This window comes from Aphis gossypii, chromosome 2, assembly GCF_020184175.1.
Source record: "Aphis gossypii isolate Hap1 chromosome 2, ASM2018417v2, whole genome shotgun sequence".
Taxonomy (NCBI): domain Eukaryota; kingdom Metazoa; phylum Arthropoda; class Insecta; order Hemiptera; family Aphididae; genus Aphis; species Aphis gossypii.
The window spans coordinates 29,595,905-29,623,351 of record NC_065531.1 but is presented as its reverse complement, the minus strand read 5'-3'; the positions used below and the strand labels follow the sequence as shown (position 1 = coordinate 29,623,351).

The window sequence follows — 27,447 nt, the reverse complement described above, 5'->3', positions numbered from 1 at the left end:
TATGAATCCTATTATACTTTATTAAAATAATATTTATATTTTATAACGTAGTATGTTAATAAAAATATATCGAGGTTGAAATACTAAAAGCGGGGTACATCTTATAACATAATTTAATTTAGTAATTATTGGCCATCCTCTAATTGTTTTGTTTAATAATATCAGCCATTAGATTTGATTTCATAATGCATAGCTTCTATATAAACGATATTGATTAAATTTCTAATAAAAACACTACCTATATATTATTTATAATTTGATAATATCTATCATAATATTATATAGATTAAAATAATGATAGTACAATATTAACTTATCATTCTAATCTGTAATTACTAATAATTAAGGATATAAATACAGTTTAATATCGATTAAAGTATTTTTGGAACTTATGAAAACGCAAAGTGTAAAGATTAATTGGTTCATTACCACTTCACACTTAATTTGATTCCATTAAAAAACTGATTATACGTGGAATGCATTGTGTCTTACATTATGTATAAATTCATATTAACTTAAACTTTTTTCAAATAATTAATAACACACAAAATATCAATAACTAATATAATACATTTTAGATTTAAACTATAAAATTTGTGTACAAAATAATCACCAATGTTGCATTTAGTTAAAATCAAAAACCTAAAATTGGAAATACTATTATATATTATTTCATATTCTCTATTAAACCTTGTTCAAACTTTCAAAGCATAGTCAACTTTGTTTACAAGTTTGTTATTATTGTGAAATATGTTTCATAGTAAAACATTTGAACAATTATTTAACTTTTTATAAATATAATAACTTATATTACAAATATTAAATACATCAAAGTACAAATTTTAGTCAATAGTAAGTTGTTTACTTCTATGCATTAAGCTAATATTTTTATAGTCTTAAAGATTGAAAACCTTCAAGAATTTAAGAAAGTACGTAAGTAAGATTATACAATTTTAAAAGTAAGTACCAATATAATATTTTTAATTATTATTAATTCAAAATTAATTTTTATTTGTGATGCAATAGGTACCTGTCATTTATACATTTTATTTTATTAATTAAAAAAATATTATTTAATTATTGGTTTTTTATAATTACCAAGAACATATTATAATATATATAAAATTATAAAACAAGTCATGTATACGAATATGATATTTTGAAACAAGATCAAATAAGTATGAATATAATATTTTTTTTTATGTAATTAATCAAAATTATCACAAAAAATACAATTTATATTAAGCCCTAGTATATATAAAATAAATATTAAGTCTTTTGCTACGTATTCTGATATTTTGCACTAAGCATTATAATAATTTACTACGACGTAAGTAATACCATTGATTATAAATAATATTATTTATTATTTAGTATTTATGATCAATGGTAATACATTCCAGAATATCATGTCAAAGGAGATCTAAGTTTAACAACATTAAATACAGTTTGGTATGCGTAGACCTAATATTTACCTGGACGATTATTTATATAATTCAACAAGCAATGATTTCCACTCTCAAATCGCTAGACTAGATAATAATATGTATAAACAGCTACGTAATGGTTTTGACTAGATTGACGTTGTATACTTTAAGGATTAGGTATGGGAGGAAACATCATTCGGCAGTAATAGGACTGTAGCAATGGTTTTCACTAGCATTTTAGAAAATGGTCAAATATAATTTTTGATAATTACTTGGGGACTGCATACATTTGTACTGATAATAATTAAAAATATAAAAATTTACAACTGTTCACCAAACTTAGTGAAGAATAAGAAAACGATACTGGATACTTTGTTAGGAAAGGGTATTGTAGGAAAAATGTTATGAATGACACAAACTCTTAAACTCTTAGTTGTATGTATTTACTTATCTATCCAACTGGTAATTCAATAGAAATTTAAAATAGAAAGATAAAGTAAATAAAAATAATTAGATAAGATAAAAAGCCACGGTAGTGCGTGACATAATTTTATAATTATTATATAATATAATAATAATATATTGTCATGTTTAATAATAATATTACAATTATAAAATAAGTATATTTCATTTTATTCACTGTTTATAGAATTTGTGCTGTTCGCACTACATTTGTTTAAGGACCACGTAATGAGGACCAATGGACTATAAGATTATCACACGTAGGCATGAATCCGAAAAACCCATAAATCGTGGGAATACATTGACGAGCAACTTTTGATCAGAAGAGACACTGATACCAGTGAAGACAGGACCTATGAAGAATATATTAAAGTAGGATTTTTCCAGAATTAGAGTAAACACCTTCAAGTCAGTTTATATCAAGATTTAGTCATTTGGACTTAGTTTATTTTTTCAATTAAAAAGAATACATGTTAGAATACATTTTATTACGATACGAAACATTTAGAAATATTTTTAAAATAAAAATACTGAAATATTTTCATCATATCTTTTTATTTCACCTCTGCTACTTCACTTTAACATACATTCACGATTGTTCGTACGTGAACAGTTACACTTTTAATTATATCATAATAACGAACTGTCAAGCAGCACGCAGGATTAATTCAAGGGAGACTTAGAGCAGTATATGAAATACACAGATTTAAATATTTTTTACAATATTTATTCATTTTTAAATGATATATATAAATATTATTTATTAGTTTTCACTCATTTGGACCTTATTTACGTATTTATTTGATGTACTGTTAAAAATGATCATTCAATAGTAATACGTTACTGCTAGTACGACAATCAAACATAATAGTTAATAGATTTTATAAAATATTATATTGACGTTGTGGCGAAAACATGATAAAAGTACTAAAATTGTTCTGAATATTCTACCTCAAAATTTTTAGTAGGTTAGTAGTCACATTTTTTCTAAATTTTTTATATTTTAGGTAAATTGTAATTTAAGATTGAAACATATGTTTCAAATTATTTTATGCATTATGTTTCATCTAACGTTTTTGACTGACTCGGAAAGAGGCTAGAGGGGTTTGATAAAATATTGTAGTGTTTCAGAAAACAATCTTCAAGATGATTAAAAAAGAATTCAAAGTATGGTATTACATTCTACGGTGACTATTACAACATTTGAGCCAGAACTTGGTCGGAAAGTGTAAGGCGATACAGCCAATCTTCTTCTTCCATAGCGAATAAAGTTGAATAATTTAATCGACCTATACACCCAGTTCAGAAAACTATATGTATATGTGTTAGCTATTACTTACCAATTAACTAACTAATTAGGTACTACAACAAAGTAATTATAATACCATGTATAATTATGAATTATGATTGGTTAATATTTCATAATTGACTAATTAATTTCGAAATTTTCTTTATTAAATCAAATTATAAAATTATTTATTTATTTAGGAATTAACTTTAAGTAGGTATCTGTAAGTATCTTATAGTCTGCTAGGATTTTTTTAATGTTTGTCGAAACAAAGCTAAGTAAGGAAATTATTTATTTTATTTTAATGTATTTTTATTAGCAAAAATACTTGTAACAAAACAAGGAAAAATCACACAAAATGTCTTATTTTCAATAATCGAAATCTTGATTCATTTTGGAAAAAAAACATACTAGACTAGAATTGGTTAGGTTTAATCAATCAATTTTCAAATTTGAAAACTTCCTCGATGATTTATGGAGTTCCTTAAATTTGTCTAAGCCTAAAACCAACAATAAATAAACAGTTACTACTAATTTAAAATCTAATTTAATTATTCACTTATTGGGGTTGTTATGAATTAACGCATACAGTAAAAAAAAAATAATAATAATAATAACGATTGAACCTCTTGTAATTATGTGTGGTTAGGTTACAGTCACACATGGAATTGTAATTCGGTTTACCATTTTCAAGTATGACGTCATTATAATTTGCAGATATTCACTCACCGCTTGAATATAAACATGAGCGTGTATTAATGCGTATTGCGTATATTGTTAGTTTATCAAATACAGCAGTATTATTAATTTATTTAATCCAGTTTCAAAGCATAATTGCGATTTTTTGAAAAAAAAATACATAATCCTATTGATATGTAGTATGTACCTATTATTAGCTGATGTTAAGATCTAGTCATGTGTATATTTTATTAGTAGGTATAGTTATTAATATATTATATTTTAAATTTATTCACTTAATAAAATAAAATTCTAAAAACTAGTAAAAAAGAATAACAAACATCGAGTATAATTTAAAGATATTTTATACGGTTTTAAAATACAAAAAAGAAAATGATTTATTTTATTGTAATGCATTTATCTATGGTATGGAATTATTATACTCTGCAGGTCTGACGATTATGAAATCATAAATTCTACCGAATCTAACTCAATCATCATTGTTTATAAAATCCTTAGTAAATTATGTAGTTAAATTGGACCAGAATTCTTAACCGTCGCTGTACTTGTTTATTTTTTAAAAATTTAAACTTGTATATGATCAGTTGTTTGAAAATATTTCAATCGAATAAACTTTTTTATATTTAATCTATCTTTGAATAACTCCATTGTAAATTCAGACTTCATTATTTCTCAACATAAAAAATATGTGCTATACATAACTTTCAGATAGCACGCGATTAAATTTAACACAAGTGTTCATCAATTTATACTACAACAATTGATATTGTTATGGGACATCGGTATATATATATCGCGATCCAATTAATAGAACACAGTTAGATGTTTTTATAAGTAAAAATATTTATGTAACAAATTATTATGGTGACAAAAATATAAACATCACTAAATTATAAAAATTGTAAAATTATTGAAAATAAAACAATGGTCCGTGCATTTATCGCTTTAGATTGACGTAATAACGCTCGTATTCGATTACGATAATACGGCAACGGTATTATTATGAATAAAATAAATTATGACTGCGTTCAATATTTCTGTATGACACAAAAGCTGTCCGGATACAATTGCGTGACTTATAGTTTTCCTCGTAATGGGTTTTTAGCGACTTGTTCCGAGCACGTCCACGTTACCGTGGTCGAAAAAATACCGTAAACGTTTTGCCCATAAATCGCGAGCTCCTAAACACAATATGTCGACAACGGTGTACCACAGCAGCCTCTCGATTGCGCACGTACACCTCGTTGGCCGTTTATAGTTTTTAGTCATATGTCATGTGTAATTCATTGTTTGGGATTTATTTCGGTATTTATACATGGAATCAATGTTCAACGACACAATTATTGCAATAATATCGCGTATTTATATACGTCAAAAATGTACAAACATTTCCATCTGATTGAAATGCTATAGTTTATTTTGAGGTTGACAAATATAGAAAATATTTTTTTTGCAAAAAATAAAACAAATTATAAATTAATAATATATAGAAGAAACTAGTTATAACGTGATAGGTTATACAATTATTTACTCCTTTTGTTTTTATTTCTATTGTGTACAGTACTCGGTTTAATCAAAAATATTATTACCAGATTTTATACCCATCTATTTAAAATATAAAATAATATTGTTTATACATATTATATTCCATTATTTTACTTTTCATTTCGTTATTTACTATAAGCCTATAACTGTATTTGATATTAAAAAACTCACAAAATAAAAATTTTTATACGCAAATTTGTTTGCTATAAATCAATTATTATGCTTCATTGGTTTTTATTTTTAATTAATAGTGCCTATGTAGCCATTGAACTGATGATAATTTAAATAAAACATTTTTAAATTAAAAATTATCTTAATGGTTTTGCATTTTCATTTAAAAATTATCTTTATAAACGTTTATAAACTTAAAAAAAATATATAATGTTAAACTTGAATTCAATATTAGAACAAAATAATTCTGAAATGTATTACGTTTAAGAATATTGTTTTGCTACCTCATTTAGTACACTATATTCGATTAAGGTATGGAGTATACTCCATATTATATTATGCAGTATAAGTAGTGTAACTAATTTATGTTAACGGTCGTTATTGATTATTTGCACACAAAAATAATTTTATTTTCGGCGTCTAAATAAAAATAAATGTACATTATACTTGAATTTCATGTTTTATACATGTTTTGTTTGTTTTTATAACTTAATTACTACTTAATTATAATACATGACATGTATTTCCCACTGTCATGATATTAGATACACGTTATATATTTGAATACTTAATGAAACAATATAAATAAATCAACTTATCTTTATAAACTAAATTTACAATTATTTTGTTATATATTCTTGAAATATACCTACAGCTTTTGCTAATAAACAATAAAATTCATTGTTTAAGTAAAAACAGTATCGTATATAATATTATAGTTTGATAAATTTTTGTAGAAAACTAAAAAGTGATTTTATTAAGTTTTTATTAAGAAAATAATATGTTTGTTAAAAACAAACATGTGTATTATACTTGTTTATCATTCCTATTCAGGATATTGCCATAATTAATTGTAATTATAATTCTCGGAAAAAAAAAATTAAAAAAATACACTTACTGTGATTATCATTGCCATATTCCTAAATATAACATGGTTTCAATGACGAAAAAGAATGAAGTATATAGTGTTTAAATCGTGTACAATTTATTATAATAGGTGTAAGGAATTATTTGAAACTTATTTATCTCGCAGCATAAACTGTTTATAATTTAGTATTATCTACAAAGCTAAAAAAAAAATGTTATCTTTTTATAGTATTTTTATATTTTTAACTTTAAAGATGGGGTCGTTAATGGCAATATTTTTACTGCCAAATATTAAATACTTTAAAACTATTTTTATGTCTAAAATTAACGTTTGATTCCCCACTTTGCTGTTTTAATGTTTGTTTTAAAAATAAAATCTTGGGCATAAATAAAATAAATTAAAACCTATTTTTAAACCAATTCGATATATTTTTCATGTTCATGAAAATTATTTAAAAATATAATTCGATCACACGTATATTCATAAAATTAAGTCTAGGTATAGTTGATTATTACATATTATATAATTGTTTTTTAAACGATAACATATTACTTAGTTTCTTACTTTAGCTTATATGTACAAACCGTTTACAATATTAAGTGTATGAATTCAATTGAATTCAAGTTAAAATTTTAAACGTAAGTAAGCAATTACATTAAAATAAGTTCTTTTAATTATTTATTGTTATTAAACTCTACAGTTAGTAAATTATTCTATAATTTTATTATAAAATACTAAAAATAAATATTAAATATAATACCAAAGAATTTCCACTCTTAATTTAAAAATGTTCTTTTTAGAGATAAGTGTTACAACGACGAATAAATTTGTTCCTTGGTGAAAAACTTAATCTTATATTAAATTACTTAATCCAATATTTATTATCATTAACTTATAAGTTATTTTTTTTAATCATAATTATTAATTTAAAGTTTATGTGACTTGGTCATCTAAACTTAATGACACAATATAATACATACTATCTTATCTTAAAGAATAACATATAGGAATTTATAAAGTACTTATGAATAGTAAATTAAAAAATATAATAACAATAATACTTTTATAATAACAGACAGTTAGGTATCTAATAGAAATAAAGTTAGAATTAACACTGTTATCTTTTTTTAATTCTTATTTATGTAAATTATATTTAAACGTGTTTTTTTAATTTAAGAAAATATAATAAGATAGTATACGTTTGAGGCAACTAAAGGTAAGGTTATTGATTAAGTTCTATGAATGTACGTTGCTGGTGTGTTTTATTTTGTCTGAGAAGTTTATTGAAAATATATTAATATATGGTTTAATTGAAGATAGCTTGAATACTGCTTAAAGTGCTTTGTTCCTTATGAATCAAAGAACATTTGAAACTATTCTTAATTATATATTTTTGATTGGAACACTTTAATATTGTATTTATATGTGTTTTGGTACAATAACCTTAAACAGGCCCTGCATAGAGCGCATAAAGCAATAAAGGACGAACAATTTGTCTATATACGAGTGGAGAGCGTTTTCAGTTTGGAGAGGTTTGTTGATTAATATTTTTTTCCTTTTCTCTAGTCTGTCAATTTATGTGTTATTTTGTATTGTTTTAGTTCAATAAAGGTGATAACTTATTTTTATTATTTTCTGACGATGACGATAATGGTGTTTTTTATACGTGTATTATTAGGCTGAAAGATATGTTCAGCGTTTTTTTACTGGGATCTATTACCTTAATTTAAGTTGTAAACGCCTGACGAGAATATATGTTGATTGCTTAGGTGCTGACGTCTTGTTACGATAAATTCTTAACCGAATGATGACAAATTTAGTAGTCTCTAATTAGAATATATTTTTTTAAATCATTTATATTTTTCCTCACTATTTTTGACACTAGTCTAACCTAACCCTTCTCTTTTCGGCCACTGATCCTTTTCACCAGTATTTTTTTTTTGAATTTACAAATTTAACAATTTTACTAACTTCTTATGATCGTATTTAGAAATGTGTTTTTTCATAAATAGTATTACTTACGAATTTGTAAAAAATAATAAAATAAAATAATTGGCAATAAAATGTTGAAATATATTACAAAATAAAAATGAACATTGTATTGTAATGTCTATAGGTATAATAATAAAATATGCATTATGTATTCATGAATATGATGTCGAAAATTATGATAAAGGTTATTCTTTTATAGTTTTATGATATTTGTTTGACAAATTTGTAACGACATACATTACTATTTTTATTGTCTTTCATGTAAGCTTCATTTCATTACTGCCGTTTCATATGTTTCATGAGATTTTTTTTTCAAATGTTGATATTTCTAGTTTGTATGTATATATCTGTTTGAACTTCATTAATAAGGACAGTTAACCAGCTCATTATGAATGGAGTATGCTTATAATAGCTTTAATTGAAAAAATTTAAATGAAAAAATGAGTGTAGCGATTTGCAAGCATACCAATGCTAGATTCTATCCAAACTTGCTAACGCTGCAAGATGATTGTAAGGTGAAAATAAACTGTTGTTAAAATTTTAATTTAAAAAAAAAACTTTACTGGTTGAACAGTAAGCGTTGTCCTAAAAGTGACACAATCTGAAACATCCGGAACAATCCAATATAATCCCTTTTTATTATTTGTATTCTACTAAAATTAATAATTTTAATAATAAGCAATATGCTGAAACATTTATACGTAATGATAATAATAATTTTTTTAATAGTTTTGCTTTTAAATTAAATAACTTATTAGGAATACCAAGGTATGTTTTGTGTATAATTTATGTTTAAAATATGTATTCTTCTAAGAAATATTTAATAATAACAATAAAAAGTAATTTTAAAATCTGTTGTTTTTTAGTTTATTAAGATAGGAAAGAATTTTTCAGATATTATTATAAAATTTATTTTACACAAATAGATCAGAAAATCATTAAGATTTCATGAGAATAACAGTTAAATAATTATATCATGTATGATATAATATAACAATATTTTTGTAGCTACAAATTCTGACTACTTTTGTTGTATTTTGTTTTCAAAAGACAAATGTATCTGTTAAAATAAATTGTATACTGGTAATTTATTTGGAAAAGTGGTAACTGAATTGTGTAATGGTGTGCTTAATATTCTAGAAAATGGAAAATAATTTTTCACTGTTTAATTTGTATTCTTGGATATTTGTGTTGAATCTAATTTCATTCCATTTATATTCACTATTATAACTTTTTATGTTTATATTATTTTAATTATTAAATTAATTACAATATGTACGTATAAATAAAAAATGTCAAGTATTTTTTTTATTATTATTATTATTTGACATTATTAACATTATTTAGAATTTAATTTTAAAAATATATGTTATTACTTGTTTTTTAATTAGATTTATATTTATGAAATTGGCAGATAAAATGTAAAGCCCATTATAAACATCGACCACACACTAATAAAGACGAACGTAGTGTTCGAATGTTTTATTATTGATATACCAAAACTCAAAAGTGATTCATTTAAATAAAATGTCTACTTTTCATTGGTTTATGGAATCGATAAACTTTCTCTTCACTCAATTACCGTTAAATTAGCTATAGTTACATCGAGTTCAGTGTTTGGCCGTCTTTTATATTAGATTGGAACTGGTCAGTAACCGAAAATCGTATAGTTAGTTTAGTCATTTTATAGATCCATTATTTGTGTTTTCAGACATTACATTTTCAAATCTAAATAGAATATGTTAGCCCTCAATTAAGTTTTCTTTTACACCCCAAAATGATTCTCTTGCTTGAAGTTACTATGATACGAAATGTATCAAAAAAACACTGTTATAAGTTATAACTTATTATCATTTAAGACTTTATGTATTTTAAATTCTTAATCTAGCATAATATCTAGATCTAGAATATACATATACAATTAATTATTATCAAAAAGGTAGTAGCTTATTATAATTATTTAAAGTTTATATAAAATTAATAATTTACCAACAATTTGGTGGAACATCCATTTGATTTACAATTATTTAAAAACGTAGTGATTATGTAATGATTGAAAATAGTGTAAACTAAATATTTTCTAAAATATAAATAGTTAAATAAATATAGACTAGTTATCATCTCACATCTGGTATATCATTAAATAATATTAACTTCTATGTTTGATTACCTACGTATTATTATTTAAGCTGCATTCGAATTTGTTGTACTACTCTAATAAAATCTTCTTGGTTTACAACCAAAACAAACTTTAAACAAAGTTATTATTATAATAATTGTTTTGAAAATGTAGTACATTTTATTTATTTTATTTATAAAATTGTATTGATTTTATTAATAATTAAGTCACTAAAATGTATATTATTACTTATTTTTAATAATATTATGTCATAAAAAAAATAAAATAAAAATATACTCACAAAATTGTTATTGATTTAGTTGCATTTTTGTCATCGTAATATAATATTAATATGAAATATTTTTTAAAATAATAACAATCTACATATTATAAGAGGTATTTTAATACAATTTAGAAAACTCTTAATGATATTTTTTAAATAATTATTAAATAATATTTGAGATGTTCTCCCTTCTACATCTTAAGCTATTGAAATAGACAAATAAACAAATTTGATACCATTTTATATTTATTATATATTTTTAAATATATTTTTTTTTTTTTTAATACACATAATATAAGATAATACAGAATAATAATATTACAGATAATATAATATTTTAAATCAGTATCTATTTACAATGAATAAAAATAATGGGATTTACAAATTGTAATTTTTAAAATAAATAATACTAGAAATGCAATTATAGCTATACAAATAGAAAATGATTTATGTTAGGTTAGTATTGCTCTTAAAATCAAGTCAGATTTTAACCAGTTTAGGATTGACTTATTTAAAATTAAATAATATTTTCATATAATAAAACATAAATTTGTTTTAGTAAATTAAATATTGTATGCGCTGAAAATAATTGAAAATTCGACTTCTCTATTAATATAACTAATTAATCTCGTATTTTCAAGATACACATAATTAGAAGTTCAATTATTTTATAGTAAATAGGGTGTTCATTATAATAAAACACACTAATCAATTTAAGCCAAGCATAAAATGTTTTAAAAATATTAAAAATAAAAATGAAGTAAAAATATATAAAATATAATATCATAATTAGATACCTTTTTATCATACACTAAGTTTGAATACAATGTATACTCATTGTATTCATCTTATATTTGTTCTAAACTGTCTGGGTAATGAGATTGTAGGTCTATAAGTACTTAATATTTCTAACATTTCTAACATTACATAAATAAAATGACTTGATTATTACAATTTTAAAATAATCTTATTGATTAGTTTTAGGAAGGGATTATAATATTTTAATATTCCAGTATTGAAACTTACTTATCAAAGTAACAATTACATAATTCATATAGAAACATGTATTTAAATGTTCATATTATTATTCAATCCTTTATATATATTCCTCATTATTTTATTATAATCTGTAATTAAATTATAACGTAGTTTTTAGTTTTAATTAAATACCTAGTTGGTTAAATACAATTATGTTTAATATTAATTTGTATTAATAAATCAGCTATATGAATTATATTTAGTAAGTAATAGTGATATGGATAGTATAATTTATTTTATTTTTAAAATAATTAAGTCTTTAAAACTAGTGCCATATTCTAACTTTTTACTTATATTATTAATTATAAATTTATGTTATATATGTGTGTTCTATATAAATCGATATATCGATAAAAGTTCAAATATAAGAATTATAACTATAACAACTCAGTTTTTTTTTAAATTCAGTCTCTTTAATTTCAGATACATTTAATTTATGATAAATGTAACTTGTCGTGATAATATAATATTGTAAAATTATTAAGTAGAATAATTACCTGAGAACACTTAAGGGTATAATTTACTGAACAGTAAATTAATTGTATCATAAAAGCGTTTTTAAATAATTATTGATGCTTAATGCTATTATAAATATACATGCCATTGATACTACATATTAATGCTTTTAAAATTTTTAAAAATAATTTATTTTAATACATTTTTAAAAACTCTAATTAAAATTTGTATCAATATTTCAGATTTTTAGATAAAAATCAAAAATCAAATCGTATACGTAATAATACGAGAGTGCGTATAGTAAAGTCAATTTAATCCGGTACTCTTATTGATCACTTCTTACTTACCGTCACTCACAAACCTCGTTGATTAATTATTTTTTGGTAGCTACCTATAAGTAATTTTTAATATTAAAATAATGTTTAACGAACAAAATTAAAAATAATGCTTTCCACTATCAAGAATCTGAATAAGACAGCTATTACCACGATACGAGTAAACGACTAGAGCAAATATTATTTATTTTGTTGCTTTAAAGAAATAGAATTCATACAAACATTTTTCGAATTTATTTATGAATTCTTGAAAGTTATAAATTGAGTTAGATTGTGGTGATATGTGGTATTTTCGTGATTTAACAGTTGTATAAAAATGTGATAAGTGTTATCAACATTAAATAATTTATGTATTCGTCCCCTACTACAAGTATCTCACCAGGCTGCTGTATGATTTATATACTATTTGGACATTTTGGTTTCCATTATTTTTTACACTGATAAACACATACATTATTATAAATGTTATTTTTATGTTTTTATTTTTAAAGTTTATTTTATTTTGTTGTACTATTTTTTTATTTATGTTATGTCAAGCAATATGTATGACTTAGATGTACACATATAAGTTACACTATTTTTATGTAATTGTATTATGTTAATATACTTATTATACCATAGCTATAATAGCTCTTTTTTTAAAGCTTATTTATACAATTTTATTCTATTTTTTGATAAATTATCTTTACTGTATCTGGGGTAATTCATAACGTCATGTTTATTTTGTCCAGTTAACCTTACCAGTTTATAATTGTTCGGTACCGATTCTAGCGGCGACAATATTTATTTTTGTCGTGGGTCTTCGCCGATAAGGCAAAGAATGTTCGAGAAGAAAACCCCGCTCCCCGCCGCCGTACCATGCAAAACCGGCTGTCGTCGCAGACAACAAAGGCCTACCGCCTCGGAGGCGATAGTATCGTACTAGACAGTTCGCGAACCTGATCTATGTTAAGTCTCTCGCCGTACAAGTAAATCGCGCCGGCCATTATATGATTGGTGTCGGTGTTGTTGCGATTTATGAATTTTGTGCTAGTTACGCGCCGCGTTGACGTTTAATGGTAAATAAAACTCGTTATTAAGTTCGAGTTCGGTTGTTTGCGGCATCTATTTAAATCCGTGATTGCAACGAAACGTTTCGCTGTTTTGTTGTATAATATTAATCGTTCGGATTTCTTAAAGTGCACGCGGGTGCACGTTAAGAACAACGAACGGGTCAGTGGTCATCGTGCGCGGGCACGAGTCGATCATTTACCTACAAGCACGTCGGAGATTCGGGCAGCCATTAGCGTGTAGGTCGCGGGACCTCAGCTAGGCGAACAGACGTCGGTGCGGTATCCATTTACATATACATACATACATACGCATTTGGTCATATGGACACAATATCGTGGAGTATGGACACTAGACAGTCGAGCGGTCGGCGGTAACCAGATAACGGTAACGCAGTATCATAATTGATACGCGATTAACTTCTTATATTATCACATTATCACTTATTAATATTGTATTGTTTTGATTGATATTATATCAACATTTTGTATCATGGCCTCTGAGGCAGTTATTATGTTATTGTAAGTTTAGTTTTTACGGCATTCATATTATTTATTAATTATTATTCTCGGTTGACGAGTGGTTAGTTGCCTTTATATTATATAGTAGGTGGGCGCCTACATCTCTATATTTCATATGTGATCATTAGTATTATTATTATTATTACTTGTAAATATTATCCCTGTTTGTTATGTTGTGTGATATATCTTTATAATACAGTCCACTAAAATTATTATTACCACTTCAAATTTGTTAATTATTATTAGTGTTAGATTCCTATTAGTTTACACATTAATATACTAAAATTAAATTACGAAACAACATTTGGTCCGTTCGGGCTCGGATAGGAGTAGCAATGTTTATATGTTTAAATACGAATTATTTTATTTGCTTGCTTATTGTAATCACATAGTACGTTAGGTAGGTATTGTTCGTTAGATTATTGTTATTAGATATTTTGTTCCTAATCATCCTATTTTGTAAATATGGGTCGTCCGAAACGTCAATCGGTAGCTGTGGCTTCGGAGCCAAACATGCTGTTACGTTCACGTGCTTCTCGCGATATGATTGTACGAAAAATTCGTAATTTACATACGTTAGCTCAGGAGGCGCAAACTGAGGTTGACAAGCAACCGTTGTTTTTGTCGTGCTACGTATCACTCGACAAGTAGGTACGTGGATCAAGTTGAGGTACACCAACAAGAAGTGTTGAATTTTATGTTGGATTCCGGATTACATGACGACTTCAAGGACACAGATTTGTTAATTACGGACGAGGTTGAGGAATTAATTGGACGTATTCGAATGATTTTTGAAACAATTCGACCGACGACAAGTGTAACAAATCGGATGCCGCGTCCGGAGTGTGGGGCTTCTGCGGGTACCGCTATAACATTGCCCAAAATTGAGTTGCCAAAATTTGATGGGGACGTAGTCCAATGGTGCTCATTTCGTGATATGTTTTGTTCACTTGTGCATGACAATCAGTCAATTTCGGACATTGAGCGATTTCATTTTTTAAAATCATGTTTATCAGGTCCTGCGTTAGCCGTTATCAAGTCCATTCCGTTAACGGCCAATAATTACAATATCGCGTGGAATGCTCTTCAAAAATCGTTTGAAAATAATCGATTATTAGCGACGGCGCATATCGATCGATTGTTCGCGTTCTCGCCTCTCAAGAAGGAGTCTACGGCGGCACTCGCTACGTTTGTCAATACGTTTCGCGAGAACGTCGCCGCTATCAAGGCGTTAGGTATCGATGATATTTCTGGTTTTCTATTATTTTATATTGGCGCGCGGGTGCTTGACGTTGAAACCAGAAGACTATACGAAGCTAGTATACCACAGACGGAAATGCCGTCATTGGATAGCCTTTTGGATTTTGTTTCTCGACGGTGCAAGATATTAGAAAACATCGGAACTACTGCGGATAAAGTAGAACAAAATGTCAAGGTTGCGGCTAAAAAGAGCAAGGGTGGTACACCCGGGAAATATTCATTAACTACGACTTCGAGTGGCGTAAAATGCATTTTTTGTGAACAGGATCACCCACTTTATCGTTGTGGAGCATTTAAACAAAAATCGGTCGCTGCAAGAAGGAAGTTTGTCAGCGGTAATGGTGTGTGCTTCATATGCCTAAAGTCAGGACACGCAGCGAAAGCATGTACGTCAACATTTAAGTGCCGGAGTTGTGGTGGCAAACACAGCACATTGTTACATATAGACTACGCGAAGCCAGCGTCGGTAGTATCGTACGGAGACGCCGAATGTTCGACAGAGGGAGCGGAGTCGACGGAAAAAAGAACAACTGCAACGGAAAATCAGGTCAAGTTTTCGGGAACTGTGCGTACTGAAGCCACTGTTATTTTAGGTACAGCTATTGTGCGCGTTCGGGACAACGTGGGAAAATTACAAACGGTACGCGTCCTTTTAGACAGTGGTTCCCAAATTTCGGCGATCACTTCACAATGTGCTACTCGTCTTGGTTTGAGGCATATTAAGAGCAGAATAGAGGTGACAGGTCTCTCTCAACAACGAGTAACTAAAGTGAAAGGTGTCACACAATGCCAATTTATTCCGCTTCACGCGGAGGGTCCGCAATTTGGTGCTACTAGCGTCGTCATTCTGACGCATATCACTATGCAGTTACCTAGTGATAGAATACCTTCGGCGGTGCGTGAGCGGTATCACCACCTGTTGCTGGCCGATCCGGAGTTCGATGTACCGGGACCAATCGATATGTTGTTAGGAAGCGACTTGTATCCACATTTGTTACAATCAAAGGCCGATATCATTCACAGTACGGGTCTGCCGTCAGCCATGAACACTCATCTTGGATGGATTGTGGTAGGAGCATTAAATGAAATTTCAGCGTCGCCCATGGTGTCATTATCAGCAGTATCGACGCCAGAAATCGGAAGATTAATACAAAAATTTTGGTCTGTGGAGGAACCAGATGTGCCGGACATTTTGTCAACGGAAGACGAACGATGTGAGGCATGGTTCCGTAAATCGACAATTAGAGACGCATCCGGACGGTTTGTAGTGTCCTTACCGTTTCAGTCGTCGGTGCGCGCTCTAACAGAGATGTCAACGAGTCAGACGGCGGTAGTTCAAGGCGGGAGCCCGGAAGATTTAGGTGCATCGCGCGCACTAGCATTAAATCGTCTTTACAATCTCGAGCGACGCTTGGCAAAAGATTCGGAACTGTATACAGCATATCGGAAATTTATGGATGACTATTTAAATTTAGGTCATATGAAATTGGCATCGGTGCCAGGAAAATATTTTATACCACACCATGCTGTGGTCAAGCACGAAGAAAAGGGACTTAAGATTCGAGTTGTCTTCGACGCATCGGCGAAGTCGACATCGGGAAAATCATTAAACGATTGTCTATGTACGGGGCCGAAATTACAGACTGAGATCAGCGATGTTCTACTTCGTAGCCGATTCTACAAATACGTGTTCGTAGCTGATATCGCGAAAATGTATCGGCAGATCAGAGTACGTGATGAGGATTGTGTCTATCAACACATCCTGTGGCGTAGGTCACCGGAGGATGAGGTGCAGGAGTATCAATTGCGAACCGTCACTTATGGCGTGAACTCAGCGCCATATCTTGCACTGCGATGCCTGCGTCAATTGGACTTTGAAGATGGTGCGAAATTTCCCCAGGCGAAGGGCCTGTTAATCAATAATACATATGTTGATGACATAATCGCTGGCGCCGATACCGTAGATGGCCTATTGGCCGTACAGAAAGACCTAATTAATTTATTACAGCGAGGTCAACTTGAATTAAAAAAGTGGGCAAGTAACTGCGATGCCGTGCTGAGGTGTATTCCGGTCGAGGATCAGGCTGTAGAACCAACGTTCACACCAACGGAAGATGCGAACTTGAAGGTGCTTGGAGTCCATTGGGATCCTACCTCCGATACCTTTGGATATCATGGAGCCACCAGCGAGAGATCGACTACCAAGAGGGTTGTGTTATCTACGATCGCACGACTGTACGATCCAATTGGTGTCTTAGGTCCGGTTTTGCTGTGGGCTAAAGGATTCATGCAAGAGCTATGGCTCGAGAAGATTGGATGGGATTCGCCGGTACCTACTTCGTTGGTGAACAAGTGGCTGCAGTTCCTGGACGAGTTACCATCGTTGTCACACGTATCTTTACCGCGTCATATTGATGTCCGCCATGCAAAAGAAGTGCAGATGGTGGGCTTCGCCGATGCATCACAATGTGGATATGCAGCCATAGTATTTTTACGGATAGCTGACAATTTGGGTCACTTCCATGTTTATTTTATCACGTGCAAAACCAAGATAGCACCGTTGAAATCATCACAAACGGATACTTCGTTGACAATTCCTAGGCTCGAATTATGCGCGGCTCTACTTCTGGCCAAACTTTTGTCACACCATTTTGAAGTTTTAAATAACATAATACCCATTAACAAGGTCAAGGCGTGGACAGACTCCACAGTCGTTTTAGCGTGGCTTACGCGGGAACAGAAGCAATTTAAGATTTTCGTGACCAACCGTGTGGCCAAGATACGAGCACTGGTGCCCAATTGTGAATGGGCTCACGTGAGGACGAACGAAAATCCGGCTGACCCGGCTTCCAGAGGTATGCTTCCGAGAGAACTGCTGTCATGTTCCAAGCACTTATCAGGACCAGATTTTCTACGTCAGGATGAAGTTCAATGGCCGGCGTTGCCGTCTGTGGAAGTTATGGCATCATTAAATTTACCGGAAGTAAAAAATTCGGTTCAATGTGCATTGCATACCCTCGAGGAGGAGGTTCCTTGGATAGAACGCTTTTCCTCTATATCTCGGATGCAGCGTGTTGTTGGATACTGTCTTCGATTTATTAATCGAGCGCGAGGGCGTTCTATGTTGTCAGGACCTATTTCATTTGCAGAACAATATCAGGCTTTGTATCGAGTAATCAAATATACCCAAAAAATGTATTATTCTGACTTATACAAGCAAATCAAAGGTCATCGAATAATTGTACCCGTAGCCTTAGCTCAGTTGGCTCCTTTTGTGGACCATGCCGGGTTGATTCGAGTCGGAGGACGCCTAAAGAATTCTGCACTTGACGACGGCGCGAAACACCCTATATTGTTACCACAACGGTGCCATTTCACGGAGTTGATTGTTCGGCATTATCATCAGCTATTGTTACACGGTGGAGCGAGACTGGTACTGTCAATGATTAGTCGACGATATTGGATTATGTCAGGTCGGGCTGCTGTACGTCGAGCAGTACATTCATGTGTTCCATGTTCAAAATATCGAGCCACTACTCCTATACCTTTCATGGCGGACTTACCTGTTTTCAGAGTCACCGCAATTCGGCCATTTTATAATGTAGGTATGGACTACGGAGGTCCATTCGTTGTGAAGGAGAGTCGCCGGCGTGGGGCCCGGACCCACAAGGCGTATTTGGCTTTGTTCATTTGTATGGCAGTAAAAGCCGTACACTTAGAAATTGTGACTGATTTGTCTACTGAATCTTTTATTGCGGCATTGGACCGTTTCACTTCACGCCGTGGAATCCCAGCCAATATTTACACGGATTGCGGGACGAACTATGTTGGTGCAGCGAAGCAGATTAAGGCCTTGCTTCAAACGGATGATGCACGTCAGGCCGTCTCTTCTCGGGTTCAATGTGAATGGCACTTTAACCCTCCGGCCGCGCCCCATTTTGGTGGGATATGGGAGGCCGCAATCAAGAGCACCAAGACACATCTTAAGAAGGTCGTGGGAGCCCAAGTCTATACCTTCGAGGAGATGTCTACACTAGTGATAAGAATCGAAGGTGTTTTAAATTCCCGGCCATTACAACCTCTTTCGAGTGACCCGAATGATTTTGTCGCGCTCACTCCGGGACATTTTTTAATTGGGCAACCGCTCTTGGCCCTACCTGAAGAAAATGTCATTAATATTCCGATCAACCGTTTAAGACGATGGCAACTAATTCGTCAGGCACTACAATCCTTTTGGCGTCGTTGGAGTCGTGAATATTTGCAGACATTACAGGGACGCAAAAAGTGGTTCAAACAAACCGACAACATAACTGTAGGGGACTTAGTAGCAGTCCATTCACCTAATAACCCACCGATGTCATGGCAACTTGGACGTATTGTGGAAGTTCATCCTGGTCCTGACAATGTCGTTCGCGTTGTGACTATTCGAACAGCCGACGGTCTTCTCAAGCGACCAGTTGTCAAGATCACCAAGCTGCCCATGTAAGAAGAAGCCGGTGCGTACGGACGTCCCATATCCTCTCCCATGGTAGTTATATTATATATATATATATCTTTTTGTGTGTATTATTATTTTTTGTTTGTATACTTTGTATTGTAAATAGTGAGTATTCAATTTGCGTTAGCGGTAACCATGATATTGATGACCTGCAATACAAGAAAATTTGAAAGTTCGTCGCTTTCAAAGGCGGGAGAATGTTCGGTACCGATTCTAGCGGCGACAATATTTATTTTTGTCGTGGGTCTTCGCCGATAAGGCAAAGAATGTTCGAGAAGAAAACCCCGCTCCCCGCCGCCGTACCATGCAAAACCGGCTGTCGTCGCAGACAACAAAGGCCTACCGCCTCGGAGGCGATAGTATCGTACTAGACAGTTCGCGAACCTGATCTATGTTAAGTCTCTCGCCGTACAAGTAAATCGCGCCGGCCATTATATGATTGGTGTCGGTGTTGTTGCGATTTATGAATTTTGTGCTAGTTACGCGCCGCGTTGACGTTTAATGGTAAATAAAACTCGTTATTAAGTTCGAGTTCGGTTGTTTGCGGCATCTATTTAAATCCGTGATTGCAACGAAACGTTTCGCTGTTTTGTTGTATAATATTAATCGTTCGGATTTCTTAAAGTGCACGCGGGTGCACGTTAAGAACAACGAACGGGTCAGTGGTCATCGTGCGCGGGCACGAGTCGATCATTTACCTACAAGCACGTCGGAGATTCGGGCAGCCATTAGCGTGTAGGTCGCGGGACCTCAGCTAGGCGAACAGACGTCGGTGCGGTATCCATTTACATATACATACATACATACGCATTTGGTCATATGGACACAATATCGTGGAGTATGGACACTAGACAGTCGAGCGGTCGGCGGTAACCAGATAACGGTAACGCAGTATCATAATTGATACGCGATTAACTTCTTATATTATCACATTATCACTTATTAATATTGTATTGTTTTGATTGATATTATATCAACATTTTGTATCATGGCCTCTGAGGCAGTTATTATGTTATTGTAAGTTTAGTTTTTACGGCATTCATATTATTTATTAATTATTATTCTCGGTTGACGAGTGGTTAGTTGCCTTTATATTATATAGTAGGTGGGCGCCTACATCTCTATATTTCATATGTGATCATTAGTATTATTATTATTATTACTTGTAAATATTATCCCTGTTTGTTATGTTGTGTGATATATCTTTATAATACAGTCCACTAAAATTATTATTACCACTTCAAATTTGTTAATTATTATTAGTGTTAGATTCCTATTAGTTTACACATTAAGAGGACGCAACAGTAAAAGTGAAACGCATACAACGTCCGAGAGAACGCGCTGTTAGGTGTTTTCGCGATCCGCAAGCACGCGACGTTTTAACCACGCCCACTACTAGTAGTCGGCGGCCGGCCGACGATTGTGTTTATTCGGGAGCGATGTTTATTATTATTTGAACCCTTGTCTATGACGGATCGCGCGTAAATATACACGTAAATGGGTAAATTCAACTGTAATTTTTTAATACCCTCGGTTTCCGACGCGATTTGTATTTATAATACATGATAAGATATTTACTTCATGAAATATTTATATACAGTAAATAATAACTAATTTATAACAATAACCTAAACCAATATTACCTAAATATCTAAATATTAGTTTTGTAGTATTTAAATGTATTGCGTACATTTTATACATATAACACTTTTGTACGTGGAAATGCTAACTACTTACATATTTTTTTGGTAATTCAAAGAAAAATAGAATATTGAGCACAATAACATGTACCTACTTAAATACACTTAAAAATACATAATTTTTTCATTTTATAATCTATAAATATTTATATAATTATACAAAATAGTAAAAACAAATATTTCTTTTTCGTTTTTTTATTCCACGCATCTTGAATTATTTTTTTCTAATAAAATTGGTTCTAATGTATCTGATTTCAACAACCTTTTTCCAAATTTGGGATTAATAATGATTCAGTGTGAATGAATAATAATAAAATAACATACATTTTTACCTACTAACATGTTCCTAGAGCAAAAATCACAATAATTGTTAATTGTTTTTATCTAAGTCCTATTTACTTAAATATTTTTATATACCATTATATAGAGCATGCAATCTCTTACACAACAAAATGTTAAATAAAATAAAATTTAAAGTACCTATATCTATTATCTATTTATAATGTACCTATTATATATTTATATATTGATAAGTGAAAAATTATGATTTTTTGTAGATTATATACTACTAAACATAAATTCATACAGCAATTTTATGATTTTTCATCAAACAAAATCTAAATAGTTGAAAAAAAAAACAATAGTTTATACTTTATTATACCTATACTTGTATGTAGGTATTATATTCATAAATTTATTATTAGAGTGATCCATATAAGATACCAATGAGATATACTAATATAGCCCAATAACCGTAAGTATACTCATTGTAATATCTATATACCTAATACATAAATATAATTATTATAAATAATAATAAAAGGAGTATTGACGTAGATGTATATTGTATTATATTGATTATTTTCTGTCTTCTTTTGGGTCTTTTATATCGTCTACCAATAGGCGTTTACCATACTGTGGATTTATGATTTCTGGTAATATGCAATTCATGTAAAAACTGAAAAAAATTAAAACTCATTAAATATACAACTAGATACCTATATGACATTTTCATATGTCCTTTTGTATGCACTAACTTTTCTAACTTAGTCTCCATTTGTTTCTGCCAAAATTCTTCATCGTAGGTTATGCACTCGATATTTAACCATTTATTGGTGTAAGTAACAAAATAACATTTTTTTTTTTGACATATATGCATTTGTCCTTGCACCTGGTAGTAATAATTACTACTAGTTTTTAAACGCAATTCGCCATGAACTAACGTACAATTGGGTAGCTAAAATTATAAAGTAGGTAGTTATTAAACTTATGTTTTTAAATAAATATTATTGCAAATATTATAATATACAAATTTATTATGTGTTATACCTTTTTTTCATTTAAGGCTTCTACATAGTTGTCACAATCTTTTGCTAAAAACGGACATTTTATTTCCACTAAACTATCTTCACCTATTATCCCATCTATATATATAAAAAAAATACCTTTACTTTAAAATCAGCGTTTTACTACTGTAATTATAAAATTAGGTATTTATTTTATGCATTTCCTAATTTACAGTTTATTTATAATATAGGTAATAAATGTATAAATATGTATTACCAGGAGAAGCAGCTAAAAATGGTTGGTTGACATCAATGAAAAGTCCACATGTATTTATTGTTTGTCCAATTTTTTTTCTGCTTCTTTAATGGCTACCGATTCCATTAATTTTCCATACTCTGTGGCTTTTGTTGTGAAAGTTCTATACAATAGATCATAAACAGTATTTTTACAAGATGTTGATGTTCTCATTTTGCATATGCGTCCAAAGTTTGATGCTGTTAAGCGATTACGTCTTTCTTTATGCCACCTTTGAGAATTTGATTGAATTCTCGTTTCAAATTCTAATGCCAATCTATTGGACGGAGTTAAATTAAGTGTATCTAAAAAAGTTTTTTTTCTTTTATTAATTTCTTCGGGTGTTATATCGTCAATTAAAGTCTCTACTAGTCCATAATTTTGGTCTGGACCAGAACTTGCTACATTTTTAGGTCTATGTTCTTGAAATAGTTTTCGTTTACGTGTATTTTGCATCTTGTTCGTTTTTGACTCTAAAAACTTTTTACCTATATTACCTAGAAGATAAAATTTTCAATTTTTATCATAATATTGCACATCATACATCATACATTTCAATATTTACCAGGACTGATATCATTCACAATACTCTTATGAATACTACGTATATATTTAAATGGATGTATGGAGTAGCTGATGCTGACGATGTACGAAGATATGATAGTGAAATCAATAAATTGGAAAACAATCAGAAAGACGTTATGCGTATTGTTCATGATCAGATATCTATATTAAAAACCACAATAGTTAATTTTAATGATTCTGTTACATCATTTAATGAAAATAAGAAATTATTTGATGCAAACATGAGACAAGGAGAAAATAAACTGAACGAAATGATTATTGCGATCGCTAACGAAAACAGAAAAATTAATGTTTTGAGCTCGATATCTATACTAGAAAACACTATATTTGAATTGGACATACTTGTAAGTAATTTACAAAGAGTAATTTCTAACGTACGAAATAATATAGTAGATGCATTTATAATAACACCCGACCAATTACTATCGGAAATAAAACACATAGAGAATATTCTCCCGGATGATTTGAAAATTCCAGTTAAATTTGATGAGGAGAACATTCAAGAAATTTTCAAAATATTAAGCATTGAAATGCACACAATAGGCGATAGATTTATTTTTTCTTTAACATTTCCTCTGTGCCTTGTAGAAAATTTCAATGTTTATTATATATTACCTATTTACATCCCAATTAACGAACATAGTCAATTTCTTCATATGACTAAAGCTTCTATGTATTTGTTAATGGACAAAATAATGAGCAAATATTTTATTTGGACAGGTTTAAATAACTGTAAATTAGTAGCGAAAATATTTGTTTGTGGATTTAATGAGATTGTACATAATAGTGACACGGACCCCACATGTGTAACAGAATTACTAAAAAATTCTGTAACTAAACCACCTCAGTGTGATACTTATATCTCTGAAATCAAAACAGAAATGTGGTATCCCTCATTTTTCAAAAATCATTGGTTTTTTGTATGTGAAAAACCCACTACAATTACTATAATTTGTAATAAACAGTCTATCACTCAAAAAATTAAAATTAAAAGTTCTGGGAAGTTATACTTGAAGTCTGGGTGTATTGCTTATACATCGAAAGGTGTACTGAAAACGGAACAGATATATCAAACATATTCCTCAGTTCCAGTAGACTTATCTCTTTTGAACGATTCATGCTGCAATGTTTTCAACTTTTCAAATCAGCCCTACCCCAAACCTATTCACTACGATGAAATAAAAAATATTAAATTTAATAAAGACGCGTTTAACGAAATAAATAATCAATTAGATCAACAAGATATATTATTAAATTCACTCATTGTAGATAAAACGTATGAATTTATATACACAAACAAATATTTAGTTGCCGTAATAATAATATTTTTAATATATTTTATAGCGAAATTTTATTTAAATAAGAAAGCAAAAAAATCAGATATAAAAAATATTACTCTAAGTTATAATCCTGTAAATACTAAAAATTAATTTAGTAAAGGTTCTTAGTACGTATCTATATTTTATATACCAAATATTATGTAATTTGTCATATAGGTACCATTCATAACATTTATATTATTTTTTTGGATGTGAATAATTAGTACCTACCTATATCTATATGCATGTATTTTGTGTATCATACTTTTTTCTTCACTTATATATTGTCTAAAAATTCTTGTATAAAATATATATTTTATTTTATAACAAAGATACTTATTAGTTATTATTTATTAATGATAAAATTATTCAAATAATCGTATGTATAATAAATTGTATTGAAATAAATCACCTTATTTGTAAATTCAATTTCATTTGTTAAATTACTAATTTGTATAATTGTGTAGTATAGGTGATAATTATTATTATAGTTATAATACAATTTTATTTGTTACTTTTTAAGTAATTACTAATTTATGTAGTCTTATTGTATACATATAGGTATATCTAATATACTAATTATTTTATGAGATAAGTTTTAATTTTTATAAATTCTTATATTTTTAACACTATAAATAATACATATTATAAAAAAATTATGTTTAAATGTTTTTAAATGAGTTGTTATTGAGGTATTATATAAAATTAGTGGACTCGATTTTTGATATTTCATTTTCAAAATCTATAAAATCGTTTTGAGTTTTCTGGTTTTTTTTTCACTTTTTTACTTGTGAATAATTGGTATAAAAAATTAAAATATCGAAAATCGAGTCTTATACGTCACCCAATATAACTCTCCTCTACAACTTTTAATCAAGGTATTTTGCTCTAAAACCATTCAGTAAGCCATATTATTGGAACAAAATTGACATGTTTTTGTACGGTGATTTTCGTTTTTTTTTCTTCACTTTTTTGATTTGTAAATAATTGGTATAATTAAATAAAATATCAAAAATCTATTCTTATACGTTAACAGATTCAACTCTCCTCTACAACTTTTAACTAATGTATTTTGCTCTAAAACCATCCAGTAAGCCGTGTTTTTGGAACTAAAAAAATAAGTTTTTCTTCACAGCCGCAGCTGATATGTCAATACGGTCACGACTCGCGGGCAGCATAATAAATCGAGCATAATTTTATTTCGTTTTATTTCCCGTAAACAATAATATGATCAAAATGGAATAATTTACTATATTATAATATTATACCTAAATATAAATAAAAATAATGCAACGACGCGACGTGCGAGGCGCGGACCGCCGATAATAAACCGGTTTTGACCTGCTTCGTGCGTGCGCGCGTGGATGTCGTAGCTAGGAAGTGACAAACTCTGCCGCTAGAAACGATAGCAGCACACGACGGCCGTAATTACAACTTTTTTACTGTAAAACATGTCAATTTTGTTCCAATAATACGGCTTACAGAATGGTTTTAGAGCAAAATACCTTAATTAAAAGTTGTAGAGGAGAGTTATATTGGGTGACGTATAAGACTCGATTTTCGATATTTTATTCTCAAACTCGATAAAACCGTTTTGCGTTTTCTGTTTTTTCACTTTTTTACTTGTGAATAATTGGTATAAAAAATTAAAATATCAAAAATCGAGTCTTATACGTCACCCGATATAACTCTCCTCTACAACTTTTAATTAAGGTATTTTGCTCTAAAACCATTCTGTAAGCCGTATTATTGGAACAAAATTGACATGTTTTTGTACGGTATTTTTGCTACTGTTGCGTCCCCTTAATATACTAAAATTAAATTACGACACAACAATAATTATTTCTCAATTTTACTTTTATTTCATAGATTATTTTTCCCCTAACTGTATTTTTCTTATACGTACTCGTATAATATTTTTGGGCATAAATATACTGTAATAATATGTAAAATAACACAGTTAAGTTTTTCTTATATTATCTTCATGAAATTTATGATAGCTCTATATATTTTCTATATTAGTTCGTTTAAAAGCAAAACAAAATAAAAAATAAATATTTTTAAATAACTTAAAAATAGTATTATTATATATTTATTCAGTCATGATTGGTTATAATAAAAATTTGACAATATTTATATTTCATAAATAAAATAGATATAAATAGAATATTTATATATGAAATTGTTATTTATGTATTGAAATAATATGTTTCTAGGTTTCAGTGACCTAAAGCTTTACCATATATATGA

The 27,447-nt window shown here is 29.6% G+C and overlaps 2 protein-coding genes and 1 pseudogene across 2 annotated transcripts; 2 read left to right on the top strand and 1 right to left on the bottom strand.

Moving 5' to 3' along the window:
- Window positions 1-14,719: 14,719 nt before the first annotated feature.
- Window positions 14,720-21,251, top strand: LOC114119634 (uncharacterized). Its single transcript, XM_027981261.2, has 3 exons — window positions 14,720-14,743; window positions 14,835-20,042; window positions 20,119-21,251. The coding sequence occupies exons 1-2, from the start codon at window positions 14,720-14,722 to the stop codon at window positions 19,998-20,000; spliced, it is 5,190 nt and encodes a 1,729-aa protein (XP_027837062.2). The 3' UTR covers window positions 20,001-20,042; window positions 20,119-21,251.
- A 1,139-nt stretch (window positions 21,252-22,390) lies between these two features.
- LOC126549934 (uncharacterized) lies at window positions 22,391-23,901 on the bottom strand (annotated as a pseudogene).
- A 7-nt stretch (window positions 23,902-23,908) lies between these two features.
- On the top strand, window positions 23,909-25,572 carry LOC114132675 (uncharacterized). Its single transcript, XM_050200432.1, has one exon. It carries the CDS (start codon window positions 23,914-23,916, stop codon window positions 25,306-25,308), a length of 1,395 nt encoding a protein of 464 aa, XP_050056389.1. The 5' UTR covers window positions 23,909-23,913; the 3' UTR covers window positions 25,309-25,572.
- The last annotated feature ends 1,875 nt before the right edge of the window (window positions 25,573-27,447 follow it).